General features: G+C 42.6%; 1 protein-coding gene across 1 annotated transcript in view; it reads right to left on the bottom strand.

Moving 5' to 3' along the window:
- LOC138259479 (cytochrome P450 2C5-like) overlaps positions 1–23,726 on the bottom strand; it is a 798,218-nt gene that overhangs the window by 516,739 nt on the left and 257,753 nt on the right. Inside the window, exon 2 of the mRNA XM_069207249.1 lies at positions 20,324–20,486. Within this exon, the coding sequence (XP_069063350.1) occupies positions 20,324–20,486 (163 nt within the window). The remainder of the gene's footprint in view (positions 1–20,323; positions 20,487–23,726) is intronic.

Here is a 23,726-nt window from a genome sequence, read left to right as displayed (position 1 = left end):
TAAGACAAGGGAATCCTGTGCGTTCCCGCCTCAAAGACGCAGCGGACCAAGGTAATCCCTGGGGAATTAGGAAGGCTATTCTCACCGCTTTCTCACCCAACACCACTCAGTTGTAAGATTTCCTAGTAGAGATCAGTAACATGATGTTGTGGTCAGTAAAATACCTGGGCAACCACCAAGAGTAAAAGTCAGTGTCCAATACAGTTGTTGCACAGAACACAGGTGAGGGGCAGCTCACATGTATACAGAAGAGCATGTTTGCTACAGGACATAGTATTTGAACCTCTGGTGCTCCTACCCTCAAAGAATGGAATCCCTCAGGAATCATGAATACTTCCAATATACTTGAGGGAGAGGAGAAGGAATGGCCCTCTGCAGAGCAGCATTTGCCTAAAAAAGTAGATAGAGCCCTAAATGTAGCATTTCCAAAGCACACAACCTACTTAATGAGCAACTCACAAAATTGACAGAACACCTACCAACGATATTTGGGGAAGAAGTAGTAAATCATGATGCAGGCTCTAGTAGTAACACGTCTAAGCAGACACAGAAGGCTGCTAAGCTTGATGAAGGGTACCTTGAAGGCTTTGAGAAACTACACAAATTCTTCCATAGGAGTATGCGCAAGTTCAATATTAAACCATACCTAGAGGTATCTAGTAAGGACATCGCTAATAACTAGGGGTGAGCAGAATTTTTAATGCTGCTTGCAGGATTGGAGGAATGTATTGATTCTTTGTTACTCTTATAACACAGAATTATAAATAAATTCCACCACTCTGTTCAATCATCACTAATCCTCTTGAGCCCCCTGGTAGTGCACTGATAGCACGCACAGGATCGAAGGCTGCATGTGTTAACTGGAGGTCAAGTGACCCATTCATTCTGAAAGGATGTGGTGCACGTTTTGCTGTATTTATGGTCTTTTTTTATACATGTAGCATGGCCATCCATTGAGATGTGCAAAACGTCTTGGATACCTATGTACATGCCCACTTTTGTAGGCAACACCTTAGTGATGCCAGAAAATGAGGGCTCATAGGTGGAAGTGTACTATTGAAATCAGAAGTTGCTGACATTTTTTCCAATCTTCTTTCTGATCACTTTGAACTGTCTTCTGTTGCTGCTACTGTGTCTGGTGGCACATTACAGAAGGTGATGCTTACTTCCTCCACTGATTTGAATGGTATTTTCTTGTCTCTTGCACCACATGATTGGTTCTCCGGTACACACCCAATCCCCAGTGACTGGGACACTGCATAATGCTGGCCCACGCCTCTCTTCGTGGTTTAGGCTCAGTAGGTCTATGCACACCTGGCAGTGTGGCAGTGTGCGGGAAGGTTGCACAGCTATGCCTTTGGTATGTAAGAGGTGAATGAACATTATTAATGATAAGGTGGTCCACCAGCAAGGATGGGAGAGAGTTGAGTCAGTGGGGGAGGAAGGAGAGTACACCCGAGAGAGCATTGGAGTAAGGACAAACCATGATCACAATGATCCTGCCCTTCGGAAACCACAGCCCAGCCACAGCTAGGGTTTAAATGCATCTGTTTTCGTAAACTCATCATCAGGTGCATGCAGAATATGTGTGTGCGGGGTTGCTGCCACGTTCATTCATTTATAAGGCTCTTTCATTGTATACTTAAAGTACAAAAATATGAACTTTTGAATTGCTAGTGAATTAGGACGGAAGGCTGGTGTTGTTGAGCTGGGGTACAGCAGTGTGTGCCATGTTAAGTCTTTTTTCTGCTGAGGTTCCTCCACAAGTTATCAGTCACAGTCCCACTGAGTTGCTGGAGCCTCCATTCCACAGGAGCAGAACATTCTGTAGCCAATGTGATGGTAGAGTCTCCTGTTGTGCAGAGCATGTGCAAGAGCACCTTACATCGCACATGCTGTCAAAGTGAAGCAGGGTGCCAAACCGGTGGAAGCTTATTGTGTCTTTGTTCTAAACAAATTAACTATTTTCCATGTATTTTTAATGATATAACTGCAAATATTTAAAGGTACCCCCTTCTTGAAATATTTATTATTTATTTTAGGTATTGTTTATTACTGCATGTGATAAATAACAGCTAAGTAGCCTTGTTTACACTTACAGTGTATATAGTAGGAATGGGCAGAACTCTGCAGAATCTTGCAGTTGCATGTAACTTCACTGAATTCTGCAGATTAAAGCTCTGCGATTTATGTGCACCCCTACTAATAACATCAATTCTAAATGAGAATTTCCAACATTAGGGGAGGGTGACAGAGACATGAAGGAAGATTCCTCAGAGGAGGATCAAGGTTGTATAGACCATGGTGCCCTGCACCTAATGTCACAGGTACCCCAGAGGAAGATGCAACACCGTTGAACATGTTTGAACCAGGGTAGGTATATAATACTATATCTCAGAGTGTATTATATACCAACAAGAGGCCAAATATGTGGCAAAGAGGGTCAGACGCCCCTTAGAGAAGGATGTCCAGGCATACCTGTTGGAGAATGTCCTAGGTCTTCTTTGGAGGAGAAAGTAGCAGCAACCACAGAAATCCACCCAGAAATGTGCACCCTGAGACAAATGTGTTGCTTCTGGAGGGTCTGTCAAGATAAACTTCTTGATGTGGTGGGTTTTCTCACTAAAATCAGGCCGGCAATACCAACAAGACTCCTGTAGGGACAGTGAAAAAGGAACAGTAGTTCACAGGATGGTCACTGTGCAAGCACTTTCTTTCCATCCAAAGAGGTAATGGAGGCAGGAGTGGCACAAGAGCCAGCCCAGAGTACTCTGGGAATAATAACCTATTTTTCCCTTCAAGACTTAGGAGTGAGGCTAAGATTGTTTACACACAAATGGAGAGAGATCTCAACAGACACAATGCTTCTGGAATGGTACCAAGTTTTTACATTGTGTTCTATGGGACTATAGTACAGGCCAACCGTCTCAGACTGCTAAGTTTCTCAACACAAGAAATGAGTCTCATAGACAAGGAAGTGACAGAACTGCTGTACAAGAGAGCGATTTGCAGGTCACTACTCCTTCCAAGGGGTTTCCTGATCAATCTATTCCTAGTGGAAAAAAGGACCTGGCTTTCGGGCTGGTCATAAATCTAAAGGAATTCAACAGGTGGCTGGTATATTGTCACTAAAAGATGGAAGGGATACTAAGAGACATTTGACTGCAGGGGATTGGAAGGTATGATTTGATTTGAAGGAATCTTAACTGTTTCCTTTTGCTCCCTGTATGAGTATAATTCAGTGAAGGGAGGTAATATACTTACAAGCTGCTTCAACTAGTAGTGGAACACCTACAGGTGAGAGGAATCAGGTTAATAATCTAACTGGATGACATTCTCCCGATGGTCCAATGCTACAGACAATTGATCTCCAACTTGACCACAAATATTGCTCTTCTGCAAGATTTGGGATTCATTATCAATAAACAGATATCAGATATGAAACCGAAGCAAACAATGTCATTTCTTGAATTTATGATAGAATCCACAAAAGCTACACTGAGACTTCAGAAGAAAAAGGTATCAAATATCTAGAAAGAACTAAAGAAGGACATATGATAAGATAGAATAACAATACAGCTTAGGCTGATAGAGGTAGCTATAACAGAGCAGCTTAGACTGAACTAGGAGACATGCAAAGTTCTTGCAATACCACTTATAATTACACAGTACTTATACACAAGTATAGACAATACTCAGTGTTACCAAAAATAAAGGTAGTTTATTTGGGTGGCACAAAGCCAAAAATATCTTAGAGGCAATACTCCTTCTGGACGTAAGTATTATACACAATATATACACTAGACACCAAAATAAGGTATGTAATTAGACATAGGATAGTGCAAACAATAGGAAATGCTAAATGCAATGGGGGGAAATAGGTCTAGGGGCAACACAAAGCATATACTAAGAAAGTGGAAAGCGAATCACGAATTCCCCCTTAGACAAGTGTAGTGTGTGAAGAATCGCTGGAGAGTAGGAAAACCACAAAGGTGAGTAAAATACCCCACCCCAGAGCCCAGGAAAGTTGTAGTAAAGTACTGCAAGTTTCCTTGGGACACACTACAAGTCTTGATTAGAGTTATTCAAGAAACCAAGCAAGACTGCAAACAACAAATTGTGGATTCCTGGACCTGAAAACCTGCAAAGAGAGGAGACCAAGTCCAGAAGTCGGAAGAAGTTCCAGGAAGGACAGGAGACACTGCCAACCTACAAGAGGGTGCAAAAGAAGAGTCCCCGGTTGAACGAAGGCTGCAGAAATGCACCAGAGGAAGATGGCTGCAGTTTTCTACATTATGCAATGGATGTCCCATGGAGAGATGTTGGATGCTGGGGAGTTTCAACACTAGATTCGTCAAACAAACCTTGGTTCAAGCAAAGTCGCGTTTTTCCCCAAAGTGGAGCCTCATGGACCCAGGAGGACCTGGGGGCCTCAACCCAGACTGAGGAGGCATAGGGAGCTCCCGACACTGGAGGGAACCCACAGATAACCAGGCAGCACCCACGGAGGTCCCAGGACACAGGGACAAAGAACTTGCAAATTGCAGTTGTTTCAGCACCACAAAAGATGGTCCCACGCCACCGAAGGACAACTCAGCGAGTTAAGCATCACAGGGTAGAGTGCTAGGGACATGGACCAGTCTGTACATGAAGGATTCTTGCAAATAGTGAATAGGAGGTGAAGATGACAAAGTGCACAGGGGTACTGTCACAAATGGGGAAGGCAAGCTCTTACCTCCTCCAAATTTGGACAGTAGGACCTTAGGACAGTGTGTGTCAACGGGGTCCATGACCTGTGTTGCAAGGAGCACGCTCGTCACCAGGAGAGGAGTCCAACAGAACCGGTCTTTGACTTAGAAGGTGCCTGCGGGTAGCAGGGAAGTGACTCCGTCACTCCACGGATATTTCTTCAGTCCTTCTGGTGAGGGGTGAAGACAGGGAGTCCCCAGAGTGTGCACAGCATGTAAACTGTTGCAGTTGCTGGCTGGAGCTGAAGTTGCAGAGGAAAAGTAGCCCTTCTGGATACTTTGTTGCTGTTACAGCAGTTCTTGGAGCAATCTGCAGTCGATCCGAGGTCAGAGGATGAAACAATAGTTGCAGAGGATTCCTGATGGAAACTTGCAAGTAGAATCTGAAGAGAAACCCACAGGAGAGACCCTAAATAACCCTGGGAGGGGGACTTGCTACCTTATCAGGTATGAGAACTGGAACACCAGATACAGTACGGACAACAGGGATTGGGAATTGGAACGAGAAACCTTCTAAGCCCTGATGGCCAGATGGAGACCTTGCAAAATGGATCCCTTCGCTTCTGGGTTGAACGCTCAACTACCAACCTATGTCAGTTGGTGACCGGATCCCAGAGCGAGTGCTGTAGACCCTTTCCTTCATAACTGATAATTGGGACAGAAGTATACTTTTCACCCCATCGCAATGATAACCAGAATCTCCACTCAAGCCAGGAAGAGTCACTAGTTCTAGTGACTCCAGTATGGATATCACAAGCCTGGTTCTTAACACTTAGGGAGCTTTCTTGGGATCTACTGATAGCATTACCAATGAAACCAAATATATTACTTGATTGTCAAGGACATTCTTGTCCCTAGTACTGCAGGGTCATCTGAAGGTCATGAACTCAAAGATATCAGGGGATGTTGGGAAGACATTCAACTTTCAGAGGTCACTGCAAACTTTATTAAGCAGGCATGAGCCCCAGACACAATCAGAAGATATCACTCATCATGGAGGGGATGGTCTAGTTGGTTTCTGGAAAGACATCTGGATCCCATGGGGGCAGGAATTGTTCATGTCTTGAATTTTCTGGAAGAGAGAGCTTAATCAGGACTTGCTCACAAAACAGTGCATGCGTTCAGGTCAGAAATCTCTGCAGGTTGTAACCCTATTAAGGACACTGCTGTTGGGAAACACACTTGAGTTTGCAAACTAATGAAATAAGTTTGTTTGGCAAAGCCCCTACAACCCAGAAACTCTTCCCCTAGGAACGTCAATAGGGTACTATGATTCCTTTTGAAATTGCAAGAGAATGAACTATTGACCAGAAAAGAACTGTCTGCAAGCTTGGTGATGCTTCTGTGTATGATTTACTATAAGAGGGTTTCTGGCTTTGGAATGTTGGATATCTCAGGGCTTATGTTCACCCCCCGAGAGTGTTACAGTTTCTGTGTCAGGGAGAACAAAAACCAGAATCAGCTCAGAATCTTATCCAGCTTTCAGTGATAAACCTACATTATGTGCAGTCAGATGCAATAAGACATGTGGCCCTCCTGACTTTTAGGTGTGCCCCCCCCCCTCCCACCTTGGTCAACAGCAGCATTGGGCTGCTCTTTACCCAAATCAGCCCTAACATTAAAAAGACATCAACAAAACAGGCAAGCATTTGTTTTCAAATTTATTGAAGTTACATAAAGAAAGCAAGTAAGGTTTCCTGTATCACTTAACTTTAGGAACATTTTTACTTTTAAAGACATCTTGCAACAAACCTATGAAAATATGATATTCTCTTAAAAATTCAAAAAGTGCATTTCATTAACAATGCTGAACCGTTTCATCTTAGTACATCAAATTATATCAGTGCTTGAGAAGTATTCTTTTTAAAGTGATATTTTTCAAACATTAATTTAAGAAGCATTCATCCTTATTTCCACCCATAGTGACAACAATTGCAATAGTGAACTAAGAGGCAAGTCACTTGTAATCTGCACTCTTTGGGTGGCCAGGGTTAGTATTTTTACATGGACAATAATATAGTTCATTAAATATTGGCAGAAGAAGGTTTCGTACAGCATACATGCTGAAGTCAAGTATCTCAAGGTCCTCTTATATGTGATAATGAAGAAAAAGAAGGTAAAGTGAAATAAATAAGTTGCCTAGAAACACACAATTTGCCAAGTGGGGAATCCGGGATTGATCCTAGTTTTTTTGGGGCACTTTTAACGCCTGATCAGAGTAGGCGTTAAAAGGAGGCATATCATTGATTACAATGGGCCTCAATGAGCTTTGCAGGATTAGCATCACCATTTTTTACGCTAATACTGCAAAGCTCCGGACTAGCGCCAAAAATTCTGATGCTAGTCCCCTAACTACCGCTATGGTGTGCCGTATTTTAAATACGGTGCACACATGGTGGTGTTAGGGGGTGCTAATCGGCGCAAGAAAAGTGGCGCTGCACTGTGTACAGCACCACTTTTCTTCAATATTCCCCAATGCAGGAAAGGGTTTTAAAGTGGTGCAATGCATGTATTGCGCCACTTTGTAAATATGGCGTGGTGTTTTTGGCCTTCTAACGCCACATTAGCATTAACAAATTATGCTAGTGTGGCATTGGAATGGCGTTAGCGGCTCTTAAATATGCCCCTAAGCATATTTTCTATGGCAAAATGAACCTCCTCATTTTGTTCCTTTCTAAAGGAAATGTTTTAAGTTTTGCTGGTTTACTTCAATCAAGGTGGCTTCAGGACAGCCACAAGTTTGTCATAAGTAAAACTGTTAGCTCTCTATTGTTTTTTAAGAACACTTTTGGAGGCTGCAGTAGAGCACAGAGGAATCAATTGGAAGTTTGCTGATACAGTTAGAAGTTCAAGTTTTGCTCAGAATACCAGACTTTATTCTCACATGGCTGAGAAAAATAGTGTGAATTTACGGAAAATATGCTCTTATTTTAGCTTCTGGAGAACCTTCCATAATCTCCTCGAGAAAATCATGAGAGAAAACAGTTTCTCTCAAACATGGTCAATGAAATTCCAGCAGAGGGTCAGCGTTTTTACAGGGTAAAATGACTTTAGAACACACCCCAGTTCCTAAAATGAGTATGGTACTAAATCAAACGATTTATATTGTAACTAAGATCTGCTATCAACTTTATATTAGCTTTTTTTGTGACCCTCAAAACCTGCCATTTAGTACAATGCATTTTGATGTGGACTATGTCCCCAAGTCCTATAACGGCTGCCACAACATATTATCCATGTTGTGGCTAGCCAATAAAAGCTACCTTTGGGATCTCCCACATACTTTCTGGGGTCTGGGTGTGCTCACCCTGACCACTTTGTAACTGATTTTTTTAACACAGGGACCAAGTCCCTGGGTCTTGTAATAACTGCCGAACCATATTGTTCAGTTTTTCACCAACCAATCGGGACTGACTAGTCCCCTTTAAGTTGGCCAATTACAGCATATTTGGACACCAACTGTCCAGATATCTAAACATTTTGAACCTTAGTTTCTCTAAAACTGCTAAATGGATTTACACAACATCTCAAAGAGCACGCTTCCTGGACCAACATCTTGCTTTGTACCTGCCAAATTTGGTGAAATTCCGATCAGCAGTATTTTTGTGCTATCGCATCCTAGAAACATCTCTGGAAATTGCATGGGGATTTTTTGTTTGGGGACCTCCCCTTTTCCTCAGCACTCACTTAAGGACTCATCTCAAAACTCTCCAATGCGCAAACTAGGCAAAAACAAGTTATTTTTGGCAAGTTTTGTGGAGACTAATCAAACAGCGCCAAAGTTATTAGCAAACCAAAAAAGGCATTTCCTATGGTAACAAAATTCTAACTATATATATATATATATATATGTATATATATATATATATATATTCATTAATAAAGCAAAGGCTACAAGGACGTCATAGTTAGGTTCAAAATTTACACACACAAAACCGTAGAAATTCAGCTGTTATAGTTAGAGGTATTTCACGTAACTATAACTTGTGCCCTAAGGTAACTATATCTTGCACCCCCGCCATACACAGTTTTCTCATCAATAATTTGACTGCAAATGATACAGTAACATTATAAATGATGTCATAGAAGATATCCTGACTGATGTAAAATGCAGGCCAATCAGCAGTGCATGAAGATAGCGTGACTTATAGTTACCTTATGGCATGAGTTATAGTAACTTGAAATAACTCTAGATATAGCAGCTGAATTTCTATGGTTTTGAGTGTGTAAATTCTAAACCTAACTATAATCTCCCTGTAACCTTTTTTTTTGTGAATTTCTAAGGTATTTTAAATTCTATTTCCTAAGTACAACGTCCCTGTAACCTTTCTTTTTCTGTCAATTTCTATATTTTTAACTGAGAGGGAGGTTGGCCTTACAGCCAGCAAACTGCGTGCAGCCAACCTCATGCCACGCACAGCCTTCAGCCATATACAGCCGTGGGTTGACTGCAGGGTCTGGCATGCACCCAATTCCACACAGGGGTTGATGCGTGAGTGTATTTTTTCTATTGGGCTCTGGATCTGCAGATCCATTGCAGATTTGTACTGGGGGGTTGCTCGAAGCACCGCAGTGGATCTGTGGATCCTCACGTACCAGAGCTAAGGTTTTGGCCAATTCCTTGCCCATGGTGGGTACCTCAGAGATCCCTTCATCAGTCTTATGGGCTCAAGATACCTCTATCCTGACCCCTAATGTCACTTTTTATCTTCCCCCCATAGCGACCGGATAGACAAAATGGCAGATGCAACTTTTCTCTCAGGTTGCAGTCAACCAATCAGGTCCTTGCTTGAATTTGTGGATTCATCATGGTGGATTTGCATTCCTAGATATACATAAATCTTTATTTCTTTTAAATCTCCAAAACTACTGAACAGATTTACACCAAAGTACAAAAAGTGTTCTTTCTGGACCAAGACCTAGCTTTCTGCCAAATTTGGTGCAATTTTGTCCAATGGCTTGTCTAAAATCCCTAAGGGGGAATCACATGAAGAAAGCACATTTTGGGGCCTCCCCCTTTTTCTTGACCCCCACTTGACAAATCACCCCGAAACTTTCAAGATAGCAGCTGAACTAACTGTTGTTCTACTTTTGAAAATGTTGTGAAGATTCATCAAATGCTTCCAAAGTTATTAGCAAAACAAAAATGTCCTATCTATGGAAACTAGGTAGCCTTGAGAAAGGCTTGTTGAGCCAAAACGTGTTGGTACGGATTGAATCTGCTGCACTAAATGACACATATTTTTCACACATCTTGGAGTGCTTCTGTGGCTGTTCTTTGCAGTATTGTGCTAATATTGCGGCGTTAAGTCGCACCAGCCATGGAGCAACCAGGTTGACATGACCACTTACTGTGGCATTGGAATGCATTTCTGAGTAACGTGATTTCAGCTGCCATCGAGTTTGACAACTTTTATGCATTAAGGGTCTATATGGTTGCACTGACTCACGTGGACTGTCTCCCTGTGACCTTATTCAGGTTTACTAACTGGCAGCAGAGACCACAACCGAGCAGATTTACAATTTGGTGTGGGCGGAACAAGTGTGTGCCACACTAACGGGAATAATGGAAGTGTATTTGACTGACAATGACTTGGTCAGGATTTAAGCAGTCAAACACATTTTCAGTGGCATGGAGGAAGGTGGTAGCTTGAACAATGCCAGTGGAGCAGCGAACTTTAATACAGGTACTGTGACTCTAAAACAGAGAATGCTTTGTTGGAAAAAGAAATCTTGCCCCCAGCTTCATGATTCTCGTGATGAGCTGGCGGGAAGAGCAAGTGCCCTGGGCGGAGGATAATTGGAAATACACCCAGCATGTCATTATTTTGTACCAAATACATCGATGATTTATTTATATTCTGGAATGCTTTCCAAGATGAAGCATAGTATTTTTTTGAAAAGCTAAATGAAAACCTTTTTAATTTGAGGTTCACCACTAGAATGAGTACTGCCGAAATTGATTTTCTTGATGTGAAGTTATGGGTGGAAAATGGAAAGCTTTACAAATTGCAAGGAAACAGCAGGAAATAGTGTACACATTAAAGAAGTTACCATTCAAGACATCTAATTGACAGTATCCCCCATGGGGAAATACGGAGAACTAAAAAAGTATGTAACACTGAAACTGAGTTTTCAAATCATAAAACACAGATGAAACAAAGATTTAGAGAAAGAGGGTACACTGGTAAGGTCCTGAATACTGCCGAAAAGAAGGCAGAAGTCCTTTCCAGGGGTCAACTTCTATAGCCTAATGATGACAGGATTTTGAAGGATAATTGTATACAGTTGATTACTCTAGGAGGCTGGGCTGGCCTATAGTGGGTATCAAAAGAACTTACACCTTGAACCAGCTCCAGTTATCCCTTATTAGTAGAGAGTAGTAGCGTTCTAGCAGCTTAGGCTGATAAAGGTAGCTATAGCAGAGCAGCCAAGGCTGAATTAGGAGACATGTCATATATAGGTACTGTATCATAAGAAGGACAATACTCATAGTTACAAAAGATAAAGGTACTTTATTTTAGTGACAATGTGCCAAAAATATCTCATAGGATATACTCCCTCAGGAGGTAAGTAACATACACAAAATATACACAACAAACCAAATCAGGTAAGTAAAACAGTCAGAAAGTAGTGCAAACACTAGATGCAATAGGCCTAGGGGCAACACAAACCATATACTCAGAAAGTGGAATGCAAACCACGTATTGACCCCTAGGCTAGTGTAGTGCGTAGAAGGATGCTGGGAATGTAAGAAAACACTAAGGGCCTCATTCTGACCCTGGAGGTGCTAGACCACCTGGGCCGCGAGCAACGGAAGCTCCTTTGGCGGGCGCCCGCCGGCCCAGCGGGAAAGCCAGAATGTCCTCCGCAGTCATTTGACCAAGTGGCGGTTCCCCTTTGGCTGGCGGCAACCGCCGCCAGCCAAAGTCGGAATGAGGCCCTAAGAGTGTAAAAGATACCCCACCCCAAGACCCTGGAAAGTAGGAGTAAAACACTAGTATTTCCCCAGAAGCACACTAAAGTTGTGATAAAGGATTTTGCAAGGATCACAACAGACTGCAAAGCAGTGAAGACAAATTCCTGGACCTGAGGACCTGCAAAGGTAGGGGATCAAGTCCAAGAGTCTCAAAAGTGTCCGGGGGGCAGGAGCCCACTAAATTCCAGATGAAGGTGCAAAATGGCTGCCTCCGGTTGGAAGAAGCTGAAGATTCTGCAACAACGAAAGGAGGTAGGAAGTTTTTATTCATGCAGAAGGTGTCCCACGGCGTGCTGGAGGACGCAGAGTTGATTCTTTGGCAAATACAGCAAACAAGCGTTGCTAGCTGCAAGAGTTGCGTTTAAAGAAAAAGGGTGCTGACCGGGCCCAGGGAGGACCAGAATATCGCTACTTGGGAGAGGAGACAGAGGGGGCCCTCAGCAATGTAGAGAGCCCATGCTCAAGCAGGAAACACCCACAGAAGTCCTTAAACATGGGTACAAGAAGTCTGAACACGGCGGTCATCTCAACACTGCAAAGAGAAGTCCCACGACACCGGAGATCCACCCAGGGAGCTGAGCATCGCAGGACAGAGTGCTTGGGAACTAGGCTCGGCTCTGCATGCAGGATTTCTTGGAAATGTGCACAGAAGCCCTTGTAGCTGCGGTTCACAGGATTACTGTTTGGAGAGGGGAGGCAAGGACTTACCTCCTCCAAATTTGGACAGTTGGACCACTGGACAGTCTGGGTCACTTGGGTCCTCCACCTGTGTTCCAGGGGTCATGCTCATCAGGATGAGAGGGGTCCCAGAGTACCGGTGAAGCTGAAGTATGGTGCCTGCTGTAGCAGGGGGAAGATTCCGTTGACCTACGGGAGATTTGTTTGTGGCTTCCAGTGCAGGGTGAAGGCAGGCAGCCCCCAGAGCATGTACCACCAGGTAACAGTCGAGAAAGCCGGCAGGATTAGGCGCTACAATGACACTGGTAGTCTTCTGGCTACTTTGTTGCAGTTTTGCAGGTATCCTGGAGCAGTCAGCGGTCGATCTTTGGCAGAAGTCGAAGAGAGAAGTGCATAGGAGTACTGCTGTATTCTTGCAAGTCCTTATCTGAGGGAACGCCCTCTGGAGAGACCCTAAATTGCCCTCAGAGGAGGATTGGCCACCTAGTCAAGTAAGCACCTATCAGGATGGGTCTCTGACGTCACCTGCTGGCACTGCCCACTCAGAGGCCTCGAGAGTGCCCTCACACCTCTGGAAACAAGATGGCAGAGGTATGAGACACACTGGAGGAGCTCTGGGCACCACCCCTGGGGTGGTAATGAACAGGGGATGGTCACTCCCCTTTCCTTTGTCTAGTCATGTGCCAGAGCAGGGACTTGGGGTTCCCCGAACCTGTGCAGACTGGCTTATGCAAGGAGGGCACCATATGTGCCCTTAAAAGCATTTCCAGAGGCTGGAAAGAGGCTACCCCTCTCCAGCCTTTAACACCAATTTCAAAAGGGAGAGGGTGTAACACCCTCTCTCAGAGAAAATTCTTTGTTTTGCCTTCCTGGGACTTAGCTAGCCAGACCACAGGAGGGCAGAACCCTGTCTGTGGGGTGGCAGCAGTGGTAGCTGCAGAGAAAACCCCAGAGATCTGGTTTGGCAGTATCTGTGGTCCATAGTGGAGCCCCTGGGATGCATGGAATTGGATCCCCAATACTAGATTTGGAATAGGGGGACAATTCCATTGTCTTACACATGTTATATGGCCATATTTGGAGTTTCCATAGTGAAGCTACATATAGGTATTGACCTATATGTAGTGCACGCGTGTAATGGTGTCCCCGCACTCACAAAGTCCGTGGAAATGGCCCTGAACTATGTGGGGGCACCTTTGCTAGTGCTTAGTAACTTTGCACCTAACCTTCAGCAAGTGAAGGTTAGACATATAGGTGACTTATAAGTTACTTAAGTGCAGTGAAAATGGCTGTGAAATAACATGTGCGTTATTTCACTCAGGCTGCAATGGCAGTCCTGTCTAAAGGTTTGTCTGCGCTCCCTTTGGGTGGCAAAAGAAATGCGCCAGCCTATATGGATCTCTTGGAACCCCAATTCCCTGGGTACCTAGGTACCATATACTAGGGAATTATAAGGGTGTTCCAGAATGCCAATTGAAATTGGTAAAAGTGGTCACTGGCCTATAGTGACAATTTTAAAGGCAGAGAGAGCATGAGCACTGAGGTTCTGATTAGCAGAGCCTCAGTGACACAGTTAGGCACTACACAGGAATACACATTCACGCCACAAACTATGAGCACTGGGGTCCTGGCTAGCAGGATCCCAGTGAGACAGGCAAAAACATAGTGACATACATGTAAAAATGGGGGTAACATGCCAAGAAAGATGGTACTTTCCTACAATTACCCCCTACAATGCATTCCCACAAAAAAATAAAAAGTTTGATGAATAAACAGTGGTCTATCCTGAGAAATGACACAGTCATAGGCCCTGGATTACCATTAAAAACATAGAGTAGATATGGAAGTGGCAAATCATTAGGTGACATTTTGACACAAGGGGCCTGATTTAGAACTCAGCGATTGGGTTACTCCATCACAAAAGTGATGGCTATCCTGTCTGCCAAACTCTAAACCTAATTCTATCCTATGGGATTTAGAGTACATCAGATGGGATATCCACCCCAATTGTGATGGAGTAATCCATCAACAAATCTCTAACTCTGGCCCATAATTACCACACTAGGATCCATAAGGATGATACTTGGTTACCTAAGTCCAGGGGATTCTTCAAATGTGGACAATGCAAGGCCTGCAGACACATATCTTACACCTCAGGGTATTCCCCCTCTAATGGCCATGTAAGAAAGATTGGCCTATTCTTACGTTGTACATCAGATTTCTGTATTTATGTCCGGCAGTGTCTTTGCATTCATATGTATGTTGTAAGTATGATCTTTCCATTGAAAAAACATATTTTGAGAACATCAACATGCTATTAGGAACTTGGATTTTACTTATCCTGTGGCCAGGCATTTTTCACAAGAATATAAATGTGATGTGTCTAAATTAAATTTCTTTGCAGTAGACAGATTAACAGGAGCTTCGGAGGTGGTAAAAGAGCAAGGCAATTGAAGCAGCTTAAGTCCAGGTATATCCTGGACCTTCATACCAAATATCCCCAGTGTTGAAAAAGGACGAGAAACTAGGGCCCATATTTATACTTTTTTAGCGCCACGTTTGCGCCACTTTTTGCCACAAAAACAGCGCAAACTTACAAAATACAATTGTATATTGTAAGTTTGCGCCGCTTTTGCGTCACAAAAGTACGCAAATGCGGCGCTAAAAAAGTATAAATATGGGCCTAGATCTACTTGTGGATTGAACATCTCCCTTCTCTCTCTCTCTCAAGTATCAGTAACATTTAGAAAAACTACACAGTATTTACTGTGAGATGTTTTCTGTCCATGAGGTAGCTGATGAACTAGACTGCAATGATGGTTTTTCTCCATTATGAGTTTTTAGTAATGACCTCCAAAAGGATTTGATTGTGCTGTAGTATTTTTATCTGATTTGTGAATCATCAGTCACTTCAAATTTATGTGCATACAAACATACTTAAAGAGATAGGGGTGATATGGTTTCACTCTCTCCCTTGTGAGCACATTTATGTATAGTAGCACAATTTGAGTCAATTGATTAATTTTGGATTGTTGGTTGATTACTTTTTCACACTTCATTAGTCAGTGATTTGATAAAATGGGGAGCTCCACAATATACTCGGCCACCCCAAATGACTTAGGGGCCTCTTGCCATTTGTTTCAACTTTTTGTGATTTGAGAGGGATTTTTCCTATGGTTATGGAAAGATTGCGATGAATAAATATCTATTTAAAATGTTAGTTTAATTGAGGCATTTTTATTTCAATTTCTGTAATTTTTGTGGCTATAACATTGACGAATTGATGAATGTAATGCTCTTTTTGATATATCTTGTGTATCAAGTGGTTGTTACCATGCATGTCGCATAGTATTTTGTCAGTGTTGTTTGCTTGTCTGCATATATTTCCATGGATGATGCGGCTTGCTCTCCTTCAGAAAAAATTGTTGAGCCGAAACACGTCGGTACGAATTGAATCTGCTGCAATAAACAGCACATATTTTGCACACATTTTGGAGTGCCTGTCTTTTTTGCCTGTTGGTTGGATGTTTTGTGCTGATATATATATATTTCCTACTGGTGGTCGCCAGTAAGCTGTTATAATTAGGACCATGTTTTCATAGAAAAAGTGATTTTTTTATTTGCCTATATCTTTGGTGCTGTTTGATGAATCTTCACAAAATTCTTCAAACAAGGTGGCCCGGTGATTCTTGGCAGCCATGGAAAGTTTTGCTGTGATCCGTCAAGCAGGAGCGAGAAAAAGGGGTCTAAAAAAACATTGCATTTCCCATTTTAATTCCTATTGGATCAGTCAACACGTCTACAGCCCCAACCACTGGACGTAATCATACCAAATTTGGCAGAAAGCTAGCTGTTGGTATGCAGATTGTGCTTTTTGTTAATTGGTGTAAATCTGTTCAGTAGTTTTTGAGAAATTTAGGGAAATTTACATTTGTATATCGCAGGCCGCAAAGTATTTGCGAACATAGTGAGCTTGTGCAGGGAAATTGACAGCTCCGATTAGCTGCCAACGCTTCAAACCAGGAAGTGTTGGCAGACATCTTGGGACTCAGCTTGAGCCGACACCCAGATAAAAAGTCAGAAAAAAACATAAAAGGGGCCAGGGTAGAGACACCCTGACACCTCATCATTTTTTAAAATAATTTTGTTCCTGCGAAATCACGATATTCGCTGCATATATATAAAAAAAACAAGCGCAGTATCCTGCTCTTGTTTTTTATAGGCCCCCATTTGGGCCAGTTTCCAGGGAAATTAAAAATGTTGAGTGAGGGACCCTCCCACAGCCCCAGGCACCACCACCTCCTTGGAGCTTTCATTTTAATATAAGTGGGGGGCCATGCCCCCCCCGCTACCCTGGAGATCGCTACCTCCCCAGGGCTTTCATCTGTGAAAATGCAGGGGCAGCAGCCCCCGCTACCCTGGGGACTGTCACCACCCCAGGGCTTTCATTATTATTTCTGTGGGGGGGGCAGCACCCCACTGCCCTGGGGAGGTGGCAGTCCCCACTCTTACCCCATTCTTACAAATGCAGGGGGGGCCCGTGGTCCCCCCACTGACCTGAGAACCACCACCTCCCCCGGGCTTTCATTTGTAAAATTGCAAAGGGGCACGCGGCCCCATCAAATGCCCTGGGGATTGACACCTCCCCAGGGCTTTCAGTATTATTTATGCGGGGCGCTTGCGGACTCCCCACTGCCCCAGGGACCATCACCCCCTGGGGCAAATATTTTTTTTTAAAAGGGGGTCCTTTTGGGACACCCAAGCCCTGGGAACCACCACCCACTGGGTCTATCTTCTCGTGGGGGGGTGCCCGTCTCCCCTCTGGGAGCCACTGATGGCCCTGGGACCACCACCCCACAGGGCAGGCTCCTGTTATGTCCCGGGGGTGCCCACAGCTGTTTGATGTGGCTTGGCTGCAGGTTTGAAGCTGCAGTCAAGCCACAGCAAACACTTTGGGTTTTGAAAGCGGGACCTGTAAAGCAGGTCCTGCTGTCAAAATCCAAAGCTTTTGTCTCTGAAATGCTCTGGCAAGCAGAGAGCAGCTCTGCAAGCAGCTCCCTGCTTGCTGAAGCATTGGCACAGTGCCAGATAGCCTGTAATGGGCTTTAAAAAACAAATTACAAAATAAATAATAAATAAATAAGAAGGGACCATGGGGGAGCACTTGAGGCATCCCTCTCATTCCCAGATAGCCCGTAAAAGGCTGAAAACAAATAAAGATAAAAAAAATTCCCATAGCTCAGTGTGAGGGTCACAGACCTTCACATTCAGCTTTGGAGGTTCGCGTCCTTCTGGACTCATTTAAAAATATTATATTTAAAAAAAACATATACATTATTTATTTTAAATTGGGAACAAATAACTCATTGTAAGTATATCAGACATCAAAGCCTAAAAAACTATATCTCTCGCCCTCCTACTTTCTTTTACTGCCTCTGTCTCTCTTTCAATCAACTTTCCCACTCACACACCCACTCACACACTTATGCACCCATTCACAGACCCACTCAGACGCTCACGCACCCATTCACAGACCACTCAGAAACACATGCACCTACTTACAGAGCCACTCAGACCCTCATGCACTCACTCATAGCCCCAGTCAGACCATTAGACACCCACTCACAGACCCACTGACACCCTGATGCACCTACTCATAGACCTGCGCATAAACTAATGCACCCGCTAAAACACTGATGACTGCACTCTCACACCCAGAGAGACACTCTGACAGCCACTTCTACCCCCAGATACAGCCTCTCACACCTATTCTCACAGCCAGTGGGGCCAAGGCCAACTTCTGCCGTACATGGGCAAAGGGTCGTGCACAGCATCGGGTTGGGTGGGTATGGGGGTTGGATGCAGGGACTGGCTGCAGGCTAGCCCCTGCGGGCAACCCCTACTGCACACAGGAGAAGGCTGTGCACAGTGTAAGGTTGGGTGTTTATAGAGGGTTGGTATCAGGACCTGGCCACAGGCCGGGCCCCGTGGCCAACAGTCACCATGCACAGCCAAAGGCTGTATTCTGCTGTGGTTGGTTTCACGAATAGCAATGAAAATTACTATACCTTACAAAAATCATAGAAATCCACTGAAAAAAACAAAGGTTACAGCGACATTATAGTTAGTTTCTGAATTTACTGGTACAAAACCATAGGAATTCAGCAGTTATATTTAGAGTTCTTTCAAGTAACTAAAACTTATGCCCTATGGTAACTATAATTTGCGCCCTCGCCATGCACAGTTGTCTCATCAATGGTTTTATTGCAAATATTGCAATGAGAATATGAAAGATGGCATAGAATATATCATCAATTATATATCATGTGGAGTAACTAGCTGTGCATGGCGAGTGCGGAAATTAAAGTTACCTTAATTATCTCAAAATAACACATAAGATGGGAAGCCTTGAGTGGGTCTTGATTCCCCTCTACTCCCCATTCGTAAATATGCAGGAAAAGAACACAGATCAGAATCAGCAATTGCTAAATAAATCAATGATATGTGTACCACACCTTTACAAATAGCAATAAGTTTGAAGGAGAAGAATTGGACAAGCTTTCCCATAAAGGAAGACCAGCTAGATGACAAGAGAGATCTGACACATAATTACATGTATGCATGTATTTTCTACCTGTATTCTTGGCGAACTTGCTGTAGTGAAGATTTGGTGAACTTATTCTACTGCAGAACTCAACTAAGTAAATGGATATATAGACAAATATGTTAAATGCTTAATAAAGTACCAGGGCTGAGGCAGAAAATGTCCTTCTGCTTGGGGAATTTGGCGAATCAGCATTATTTTTGTAACATGGAGTTTGTCTAAATTCCTCCAATCGCCACATGGTGGAATTTTTTCTCCCGCAATGCTACAGAAATGTAAGCTGGCGAGAAAGTGTAAATGTGGCCTCCTCTAGCACGATATCTGCCCTCTAGGAGGACTTCCGATGAGATTTTGTGTCACAGACATGTGCGAAATTTCACAGTCAGACGGTTGCTTCTCAAGTTGAATTTCTACCAAAGCCAGTGCTTGAAATGGAAAATTTAAAGTGCCGGTACTCTGAATCAGAGTACCTGCTTGTTTCTAAGAAGTGCCGGTACTCTCCAATTGAAAGTATTACGTTTTTCTTGAGATGTGCCGGTACTCTCCCTCTCAAAATAAAAAAGTGCCGGTACTCAGTACCGGACAGTACCGGCCCATTTAAAGCACTGACCAAAGCCACAGCAAAATCAACAAGAATGGCCGCACTCTCTTGGTTCCATTCGACAACGACATGCATACCTGCACCTGTTGGTGGAACTCAGAAGAATCTTGCAGAGTTTTTATGTAATTCATCGGAATTCTGTAGAGTGAAATTCCACCAGTTCCATCCACCCTTAAAAGTACCCTGAATAAAATATGAAGACTTATTGTGAGATTCCTAATATCATTTTACATTTATATGTGTGTGTATATATATATATATATATATATATATATATATATATATAGCATGAACTTGACCTGAAAGTATTTCATCGCTTTACATCTTTACATCAGCACTAGTTTCATGACACATTTTTTTTTCTTGTAGGCACAGGGGAATTAAGGGCCTTATTCAGAATTTGGCAGATGGATTACTCCATAACAAACATGAAAAATGTCCACAGTATTACAATCTCCAAATGCTAATATGGATCTTAATGTGGCAGACGGGATATCAGTCATGCTTGTGATGTAGTTACCCCCTCTGCCAAACTCGAAATCAGGCCCTGAGTCATTTGCCCAGAATCACAGGTTGTTGAACTTACTTTGAGACTCAAACCTTACCCCATCCTCTGCAATACTCCCATACCCCATATCTCATTTTTTTCACAGCATTATTGCAAAAAAAAGTGGTACACTATCCCTGATGGGTGATAAATTATAAACATTTACCATATCCCTTGGAGACCATATTTAAGGTCGGAGAACTTCCTCGTCCACTGAAGTCATCTGCTTGATCCACCAGTGCTTTCTTCACTGCCTCATACCCGCAAAGCACAAGCATTGGTTTCGATCCGAAGTACATCGTAAAGACAGGGCCGTACGTTTGAGAGATCTACAGTGATAATGAGACTGTATTAAGACTCAAGAAATAAAGACAGTCTATTACACAGGCTGCCATTATTATCAGGGTAATAGCTACAGTCAAGAATACTACTGTGAATGTAGAAAACAAATGTACGTGCATTTTCATAGATGCTCACGAATTGCTCTAGTGAGTCATATAATACACTCTGAAATGTTATAAAGCAAAGTAGATGATGTAACTTTAACTTTAAACGACAAATAACAAGATGGACCCTTTTTTAAGAAGCATGCACTTTATGGAGCGTTTGTGTATTGAATAGGTACATACCAAACTTGCTTAGCCAACTCTTTCAGACCTCCATGCCCATGATTTGTTCCTAGGTCTCACAGTTCAGCGGTTCAATTCACACTGATGGCAACTGTGTACCTAACTTGGCACTTAATAGGAATGGATGCAAGTATGATGCTGACATAATTTTGATGTGAAGTGAGGATGAGAAAATTAATGAGAGTCCGGGAAGCTTTCTCGCCTCGTGGAACCCGGGCAGTACTCGCCAGCAACTGGAAGGGATACTCTTTCCGGAGACAGTGGGTCATCTCTTTATGGCCAGGAGTAAATTAATTCTGCAGCTACATTAATCCGTAATGTAGGTGCCCTCCTTTTATTGGTTAGGCAATCCATGAATTGGGGTACTAGTTCTGGCAGCACTGCTATAGGAGAAACAAATCTATCAGTGGTTTGATGCTATTGGCGCGTCAGACCTTCACAATTAAAGTTACAAGGGGACGCATATAGGTCGATGAAGCTTTTGACTGGCATTTAAGATGTTCCCACCATGTATCCAGTACCTGCAGGGCAATAATTAATAACCAATCATTAACATAAATAATCAATCATAATCAATAGCATTAGTAATTAATTAAAGTCAATAATTATCACACACCATGACCTTTCCATCATGAATAACCACACCTTTTTGTAAAAGTTTGAATATTTATTTCCCTATATTAGCAATGCTAATGTCAAGTAAGATAGTCTTAATATCAAATGATAAGCATACAGAAACAACACGGGTTGACCAAATCTACGAAAGAAACGCAATCTAATCAAACTTGAACAATAACATATTCTAAAGTTACAGTGCAAATCATTAGCAAGAACAATTGCGCAAATTATATCACATACATTTAGATTCAGCAAAGAAGAGACATCAACTGTTATTCCATATAGCTAACTTTCATTAGTGAGGACCCTAACTGTCACCAGACTAGCATCAGCATGTTGGGCTTCATGCAAACAATTTAGTCAACACAAATTTGGAAAAACATCTAACTTTGGCTCTATCAAAATTGCACGGTTGGTACTTATAAACAAAAGCAAATAGACATAGTAAACAATCCCATAGATGATATACCTATCCTCAGTTTGGATCAGTAAGCTGTGACAGTCTTCATCATCAGGACATCAGTTCAGTCAGCAAGGGATCAAGATTCAGCAGCAAGGTTCGGGAAACGCTAAGTCTTTAAGCAGTAAAGTTAAGCATGTCTCTCTTGAAGACACTCAAGAAATAATGGAGTTGGCAAAAGGCAAAAGCGCCATGGCAGTTTCTTCTCAGTGCTATCCGGCCAAGTTAGGTTTCCTAAAACTACTACCCGAGTTCCTATTTGTCAATGGATTTGCATGTTCACTCTTTGTCCAATAAAACTAAAACTTCAAATCTACAGTTTCTACCAGTACTCGGTTCACATGTCTATGATTGGCTCCTCTTGTACCGTTCTCATCATCCGGCTCATCAGGTAAAAATATTGTTGCAGCTTAAACTCCAATCAGTGTGGTCATTGTTCTCTCCTGAGAAGGTCAGTCTTACACACATTACACTTTACACTTACAATGTTGCATTTAGCAAGAACAGCATCTTCTAGCAAGCAATTCTTGTGAGAAAAACTTCTAGCTACGAGCACATTAAGACAGCACAGTGGAAAATCACAATTTAATTCTCTAAGCAGACACTTTATCAATCGGTTCAGAAATACAGCTTGACATGAGGTCATGCAACTAGGCGTACAATTAATAAAGCTAATACATAATGCACAACCCTTAATATGATGTACTACTGCATTAATCAAACATAAGCTCTATATTTCATATTAAGAAGCCATTAATAAGGCCACTTTGTGAATATTGGCGGCCACTCATGTGGTCATATTCTCAAATGCGTGCATTCATTTTTCTCTACATTATTACATGTTCTACACAAATCCATTTTTCAGAATGTATGAATATTCATTAAAATTTTTATTAAAACACATACTCTAACAATGCATTGGTCACAGTAGCATTTCCTACAATGTTTAGTGCAGAACATTCCTGGTATCATCCTGCCTAATTGCCCCTAATTCAGTGTAAACACCACGTGTGAAAGGAGAAAATAAAAAGTTATAACATTCATTGGGCAAAAGGTAGAAATTAGCAAGACCACCATACCTCCTTAGCAAGATCATTGGAGCAGAAGAATCTCACTCAGTCAGACACACAAGAAAGACATGGGTGACTAATTCACAGCACAGTATTAATGCAATGTTAAATGCACAGTTAATGCATACATATGAATAATTGTTATGAACATATCAGGGAGTTACGAAATATATTTACAATTCCTTCTAACGTGTTGGTTGGTTGGAGAAACTGCTACATGTGCACTAGCCAGTTAGGCCACTCAAAACCCTATCCAGATTTCCAAAGTGAGTGCAAAAAGGTCCCGCCAAACCAGAAACTCATGAGATTCTCTCACCTGGGCTTCAGTCAGGTATAGTCTGACAGATAGGAAAATCCTCATAAGCACAGATGATGCAAGAGGAGCAAATCAGAGATTTGTCTAAGCTCCTTCAAGCTCTTGTTGTACCTGATTCTAGTTTATTGCCATTGATTTTGAACTTAGTTTATTTTTGGTGTTCGTAATCGAAACAAGAACTCCTGGGGTGGAAGTGGGGTGGGGTTTGTGACCTGGTTGGCGCATGGCCGCGCCTGTGGTATCACCCATGGTTTTTGACGCAAAACTCTTTTTACTAACAATAGCAGACAGGGTTTTGCACCAAAAATTAAGGACACGACATATAACGTAGACAAGGCTTTAAAATCAGTCTAAGCATAGTATTTTGTACTGGAAATATGCCCTTTCAGTACAAACACTATACTCGACTCGCGCACACCTTTGCACTATGACGCAAACATGTGTGCGTGGCTCTCCTCAGCAAAATTCTGCACAGT

The sequence above is a fragment of the Pleurodeles waltl genome, chromosome 9, assembly GCF_031143425.1.
Source record: "Pleurodeles waltl isolate 20211129_DDA chromosome 9, aPleWal1.hap1.20221129, whole genome shotgun sequence".
In the NCBI taxonomy this organism is placed as follows: domain Eukaryota; kingdom Metazoa; phylum Chordata; class Amphibia; order Caudata; family Salamandridae; genus Pleurodeles; species Pleurodeles waltl.
The sequence above is the reverse complement of the archived record's forward strand: the minus strand, read 5'-3'. Positions and strand labels throughout refer to the sequence as shown.